Source organism: Aplysia californica, unplaced genomic scaffold (assembly GCF_000002075.1).
Source record: "Aplysia californica isolate F4 #8 unplaced genomic scaffold, AplCal3.0 scaffold00573, whole genome shotgun sequence".
In the NCBI taxonomy this organism is placed as follows: domain Eukaryota; kingdom Metazoa; phylum Mollusca; class Gastropoda; order Aplysiida; family Aplysiidae; genus Aplysia; species Aplysia californica.
The window spans coordinates 262,898-270,252 of record NW_004797843.1 but is presented as its reverse complement, the minus strand read 5'-3'; the positions used below and the strand labels follow the sequence as shown (position 1 = coordinate 270,252).

The 7,355-nt window shown below is 41.6% G+C and overlaps 1 protein-coding gene across 1 annotated transcript in view; it reads right to left on the bottom strand.

Moving 5' to 3' along the window:
• Positions 1-6,063: 6,063 nt before the first annotated feature.
• LOC101854043 overlaps positions 6,064-7,355 on the bottom strand; it is a gene marked incomplete at its 5' end in the record, with an annotated part of 13,328 nt that continues 12,036 nt past the window's right edge. Inside the window, 1 exon segment of the mRNA XM_005107068.3 lies at positions 6,064-7,355. This exon segment is cut by the window's right edge and continues 683 nt beyond it. Coding sequence (XP_005107125.1) covers positions 6,474-7,355 — 882 coding nt within the window. The 3' untranslated portion in view covers positions 6,064-6,473.

The window sequence follows — 7,355 nt, the reverse complement described above, 5'->3', positions numbered from 1 at the left end:
ATTTAGCCACGTCTTGTTTTTTGTTGTAGTAGGGGGTTTTCCGGCGTAGGCAACAGCGTAAGGTCATATATGCGGCAAGGGGAGGATGTCAACAGAGAAGTCCTTACAGGGAATCAGGCTTACTCTGCTCACCTCTCTAGTTTCAACAGCACAAAGTCTGCTTCGACTATCAAGGCACCCCGGAAATAGCGGGAGACAAGAGTGTGACAAACATACAAAAGACGTAGAGGAAAGATGACGATAGTAAGGATGAGGAAAGAAAAAGCAGCAGTTCCCTGTTGCAGTTCAGGCGCAGTTTTGAGCATGACATTGATGAATTAGCCCTTTTATCATAATTACAATTTTCTACTGTGCATAAGAACAGGGAATGGCCTAAAAACACTTCAGTCAGTAGTACCACCCCGGGGGATGGCCACGTCTTGGCAAAGGCAAAGGTGCAGTCTTCCGTGAGCTCCAGTTTATCAAGGATGGTATCACAAGGACCATATTGCAATGCTCGAAGAACCTTTTTCTAAATACTTCTGTTCGATGATTTTGTCGTACGTCATCCTCACGTGTCCCAAAACGGTTGCCATGACTTCCTGTCTAGTTTCAAAATATAATTTCTTAAAAATGTTCTGTATAAAGGAAGGCTACCGAGCGAGATGCAACGTGTTACTCTTTCAGACTCGTTCCAGACAACACATGTGTGAAGGTTAAACATGCTGAAGTTGTAGACTTGGGAGTTTCGTTTTGTCCAGCATGGGCGGCTGAGTACTTACACGGTATGCCCTGTCAATACTGAGATTCAGTAGGAATTCATGGGTTGTTTATGTGACAGTTACACGCTTTTCCATTGGTTATAGTGTCCCTAAATCCAAACAGAATATGCTTTGTTGCTCCATGATCTTAAATATCGAAAAAAAACGGTGTTTCTATTTTTAGACTTACACGGTTTGCGACTTCACCGTCAATATATAATATGTATGCGTATATAATGTATATTTCTTTGTATCATATAAATATATATATATTGTGTGTGTGTGTATGTGTGTGTGTGTGTTTGTGTGTGTGTGTGTGTGTGTGTGTGTGTGTGTGTGTGTGAGTGTGTGTGTGTGTGTGTGTGTGAGTGTGTGTTTGTGTGTGTGGTGTATCACTTAGGTGCTTTGCTATTACACGCAGGAGACTCGAGTTCGATTACCCAGCTCAGTGAACATTTTTATCGAGTGTGTCAGTCTTTCTGAAGGTACGTCGTATCCCTCTCAGCCCGGGTTGGCCCTGGCAGGCAGGGTCGAAAGCCTGCCTTAAAAATGACCTTAATTGTGCCTTTAGGGGCGTAGAAACACCAACATTTTACAGAAGTTTTTAAACAGCGTGGAGCACAAAGACACAAAAACATGTTTCATTGCGATGTGAAAATGTACATCACTAATACCTTCTGGGTCTGACCTAATTACGTCCTTATCAAATAGACTAAGACATGTGTTTTACCCGAATTATGTGTGCGATTTGCACCGGATATAAGGGAAGAGGGGAGGAGGAGGAGGAGGAGGAGGAGGAGGGGAATGTCACTAATAATGTAAAGAATAATATGATTACGCAAAACCGCAACAACAAAAACAATAACAACCGTCACATCACCAAACACCACTACCACAACCACCAATCGCCAACCTTCTTCGTTCACTTGTATAAGAACACCATTAACTAACTGAAGACGCGCATTCTGGTCGACAATTCTTGAAGATGCGCTGTTTTGGGGCATAACTTCACTATTCAAATAGATTTTACTTCTTTTTTTTTTATCTGGAACATTAACAGGTTTGAAACAGAATGCAAGCTACGAAACATGCAAACTTATTTTTCTGATTTGTTTATGATGGTTCGAAATGCACTGAAACGTTGCCTTTGCTCAGCGGCTAATCGGACATGATATAATGTGCTGTACGTCCTCAAAAAGTTAACTTTATGGACACTCGCTTTGAACTTTTAAGAACGCTTGATGACACATCGTTTTGGAGTACTTTAAAAAAGGGAATCATAACTTCCTTATATTCATACAGATTTCAGTTACTTCATTTTTTAGACAAACTGCTATATGCATACTATAAACGTATCACGGTGCATTGCAATCAGGCGCCCGTCAATGTCATTTTTGGCGTTTTATAAAGTTATTGGAATAATCTTAAAGCTTGTTCATTTGTCTTGCTTTTGGTGAAAATATACTCATCTATTTATCTTGAATAACAGTCTTGATATCTGCTAGGAAATGAAGCGGAGGTCGCCAGGTGACAGAGGCAAAAATAACAAGAGAAGGGCCGTCCACTTTTGGTGACCTCCAAAGCTTGAGTACACTTTGGAAACTGAACATTTAATAATAATAAATAGCATCTGTATAGCGCGTGTCCCCACTCGAAAGCAAGCTCTATGCCCTTTACACTAAATTATTACCCCGGCAGACCATAGAACACTCAGAAACATTCTCAGCTTCCCGGGAAGCATGCAGTGCAAGGAGCTGGTTAAGCGCTCAGACACTAACAAACTGACAAGATCTTTCACTGTCTATAGCTGGGTACCCATTCCCACCTGGGTGAAGTGGGGGAAATTTGTGTAAAGTGCCTTTCCCAAGGTCACAACGTCGGGCCCGCGGCTCGAACTCCCGAACCTGCAACCTCACGATTACGAGTCTGGTGGTAGCCTAACCACTAGGCCACCGACGCCAATAAAGTGCAGCAATACCCAGGACAGACCTGACAGTCCCCAGGCTCTGAAGAGATGATGCCATAAAAAAAACCTGCGAGGCTGGAAATGTACATCCTGGGCAGGCGCAGTTCGTCCATAGAGCACGGTCGTGCAGTGCCGCCCAAAAATGTTTTAATGTTCTATTACGTAAAACACCTACAATGCATGTAATAAAATAACACACGCCAGAAACAAACACTACCCAAATATTGTATCAAAACACGTTTCTCACTGGCGCCATAACTGTCATGTCTGTGTCTATAGCGCCGTAAAACATCTGCTACGCCATGCCAAAGTTCATGCACTGTATCTAAACGTAGCAGGATATTCAACAGTGGAAACCTGACCTATAAATCGCTCTTTGGGGTGACCAAAGCGATGACGACACTCGTAGAGAGTTTGGCGGCACATTAATATTAATAAGACGGCACATCTCAAATGTGCTCCTGCCGAATAGTGCCGAAACACAGCCCACAGTAGGCAATCTAAAAATAAACGCGATAGACTGTGCACTATTATATGCCAAAATTATTGAAGCCCCGGAGCAATCCAACGGAGTGCTCAAATGAATTGTGATTGGTTCGTTATCCTGCCGCTATTTTAAGTGACTCTGTGACCGTGAACCTGAGGGAGGTGAACGTGACATACTTAAGTCATCGTCCTATGAGTTGTGCTTTTGAACGGTTTTGTAGTGGAGTGGTGAAAGGTATTACTCGAGTGTTCAGTTCAAATGCAGGATGAATGAAATTGACATTTAGCTAACAAACAGATTTAGTTCTAGAAGTCAAAGCCACAAGTAAAAAGAATGAAAATAGAATCACACGGTTCTCCCTCACCAACCCAAAGATCCTAAAAGTATACACCATCTCATTAACTATGCCCTTGACTATCTTCAACCTAATATTGCTGAATTGTGCACGCCCACTTTTTAGACCCACGAGCCGCCCCTGATCCTGGGTGCCTTTAAACAACGTTTAAAAGTAAAAACCCTCACGGAAATGTGTTTTAAAATGGACGTTATAGTGTTGGGCTAAAAGAAAATTTCGATAAAAATTGTCCAACTGGAGAAAAAAATTGATGCTTTGTTCGATTCCTTTACTTTGACAAGCGCCTGATTTTTACCACGGTGCCTCACAAATATCCTCAATCCTGGTTCTGATTTTTGCACGACTGCTCGAAATGTGCTGCAACATTGCCGTTGATCTGCTGTCAGACATAATTAATATGTGTCTGCAACGTCCGTTAGGATTTAATCTAGGTGACTCCCGGAAAACAACAGCAGCTAAAGCAATCACAGCGCCGGGGAGCAAAACAATGTAAGAGTTAAACCTCAAGTATCTGATTGATTTTCCCCGTCTTTGTTTCCTGTTGTCATCTCTTGCTTCGTTTCTAATTTCAATCCCTTTGTAGTTTCCTAGTGGTTAGGCTCTCGGACTCGCAACCGTAAGGTCATGGGTTCGAATCCCGTCAAGGGCCCGACGTTTTGTCCTTGGGAAAGGCATTTACACGAATTTTCCTCACTTTACCCAGGTGGGAATGGGTACCCGGCTAAAGACAGCGAAAGATCTTGTCAGTTTGTTAGTGTTTGAGCGCTTAATCGGCTGCTCGCACTGTATGCTTCCCGGGAAGCTGAGAATGTTTCGGAGTGTTCTGTGGTCTGCTGGGGTAATAATATAGTGTAAAGCGCATAGAGCCTGCTGTTGAGCGGGGATATGCGCAATACAAATGCTATCTATTATTATTATTATTATTATTCAACAAAGGGAAACTTTTTCCGCTCTAAAACATTTTCTTCCTTCCTTTTTGTATCGTCTAGTTTTTGTTTCCGTTGTCCTCGTTAATTCACAATAGGCACACTTGATGAAAATTTATTTTCTCCACTTTCTCTTTTCTTCACTCTCACTTCTCTTCCTTTCCCTTTGTTTTCTGGTTCACACATTGTTGGTTTCTAAAATACGTAAAGTGACAACATCACATCCTCCAGATTCCCTGGAGGTCAGGTTTTATGCTCGCTGCAGACGTAGACAAAGACAGATCTCTCGATATCAGGAGCCCTCCGCAAGTCACCACATGTAAAGACTCGCCCAGAAATTGTCCACCCTCGCAGAGTTTTTTGTGGCATCATCTCTTAAGAGCCTGGGGACTGTCAGGTCTGTCCTGGATATTGCTGCACTTTGTTGCTAAGGTAATTAACATTGTTTGTCAAGGTCAGAGATTAGATACATTTTATTGGTCTATGGAATTCAATTCCATTTATCCTTACATTTCTAGTTATCCAGAAATAAAATGTCCGGTCTTCTGTCGATGACTCGTATACATACTTTATTTCTTTTCTTTCCGATTCAATGAATTCAGAGAGAGCAAAGTGTGATTCAATGCTAATGTACTTCAAAGCAATGGTAAAAATGTAAACAGGTCATCAAAAACATACATATAAATACAAAACAAAACAATGCATACAGCTGCTGTTCGTTCAGCTCAAAAACAAAACAAGCACCAGTCATAATTATGTTAACTTCTAAACCAGAACGTCAGCAGTTTCTGGACATTAGTGATGTATTTATACTAAAGAAAAAAAACCGTTTTGGAACGTATCAATTTCATACGGTCAAATTACAAATGAAATCATCTCATCTGAATGATAAAATGAATATCTTATTGAATTGGGCGTCTACCAGAAATAAAACTACCACTGCTTCTGATAGAGCATATCGATGCCGCTTTGTGTAATTAAAGACCAAACAACAGCAACGTGTTAGTGTATTAGTGGTGCTATATTTGACTCCGACTAAAATTCATCACAGTTTATGGGTGAGTTTATCAATAGCATTCTCAATAACTCGAAATCGTATCATCACAGTTTTGAATCATAATCGAGAGATGTTCTATTCGAGCGGCTTAAAAATCAAACGAAAAGATGGTCTGTGCGATTTTAATCAAATGTGAGGCAGCGTGGTGGAATCAGGCTCTCGTCAATTTTTGGGCAAGTAGAGTTATTGGTATAAAGTTAAAGCTTTTCACTTGTCTTTATTTATATGAAAAAAATATCCATTATCTTGAATACAAGTCGAGATATTTGCGAATTAAGGAGATTGGGGGTCACCTGCTTTCAGATATAAAATTAGTGAGAAAATGACCGACAAAGATTAGTTATTTCCTTAGCTTAAATGTCCATGGTATCTGAAAAATTACATTTTTGTGCCTTTAATCAACGTTTTTCAGAAAAATCCCCACAGAAATGAGTTCTTTAATGGGCATGAAAGGTGTTCAGCCAAAAAAACGAAAATTTGATAAAAATTCACATACCTGAGGAAAAAAACAAGTTTCTTCACATTGATTATTTTGACGAGAGCCTGATTCCACCACGCTGCCTCACAAATATGTTCTGAAGAGAAACAAAATTTTGGATCTTAACCACTGACAATCTAGTTTAAAATCAAAGCAGTACATTTCCAAGTGTGGGTGTGTCAAAGATGCTATGTAGAGCGCAATATCAGACCCCCACAGTCTGCAAGCTTGTCAATAGCATTCTGTACCACTGAAAAACGAGAAAAACCGAGCCGATCCAGAAGACAGATGAATAGGATAGGGTGGGGTACAATAATCGTCAATGTCTCATCCAGACCCCTGAAGAAGAAGAAGAAGAAGAAGAAGAAGAAGAAGAAGAAGAAGAAGAAGAAGAAGAAGAAGAAGAAGAAGAAGAAGAAGAAGAAGAAGTCCACTAAAAATCAAGCCGCTTTTTCCATGCACTTTTATACGGTAGGAGACTTATCACGTGACCACAACGTTTTGCACTTCCGTCGGAAGTCTAAACTAGAAGCAAAATAAATAAGTGGGTTAACAGCCGGGGTCACAAAGTAAAACCGGATAGCCACGTTGACCAGATTGAGCTGCAGTGCGTCTTGTTTGTAATCCGCGTCCTTGATGAACGCGCGAGGAATGCTCACGAGGAAGTAGGGCGTGTAGGAAAGAACGAAAGTAAACGTGAGGATGAACGCAGTGAGGGACACAGCCTGCTCCGCTGTTTTCTTCTTGTTTTTCACCGTGGGAGGTTTAGCTTGTACGTTTGTTTGTATGGCTGTTGAATTTGCGACTGTATCAGGGTTATCGATCCTAGAATTGTCGCCCCTGGACGTCTCAACACCGTATCTTTCGATCTCGCCGGAAAGAACAAATCTCTGAAAAAGTGCGGTATGAGCCCTAGCGACCTCCTGGGTTTGGGTTTGAATCTGATTGGAACCGTTGTGGATAGGATCTGACAGAATAGGATCGTTGTAGCCCAACTCACCTAGTTCCCCAACCACTCCTTGCCCAATGCTAGGCTCAATGTTGTCTAAAGGGTTCGCGACTGAGGCTGCGTTGCCACCAGACTGAGAAAATAGCCCAGCCTCGTCTTCTTTAAGGCGAAGCCTGTAGTTATTATTCAAATTCGAGAGACTGAGTGGGTTGGAAGCTAACTCTGAATGTTCCACAATTCCCTTTTGTATATGGCAAGATTTGTTGTTGTCTCCTGGTGGCGAGAGAGAATATGTGTTGGCTAAAGAATGGGAGCTTTGTTCAGCCACCCTTTGAGCATAGCGAAGTGTAACGCGTTCGCCTGACTCTAAGTCGTGCGGAGGCGACTGATAAGAGCT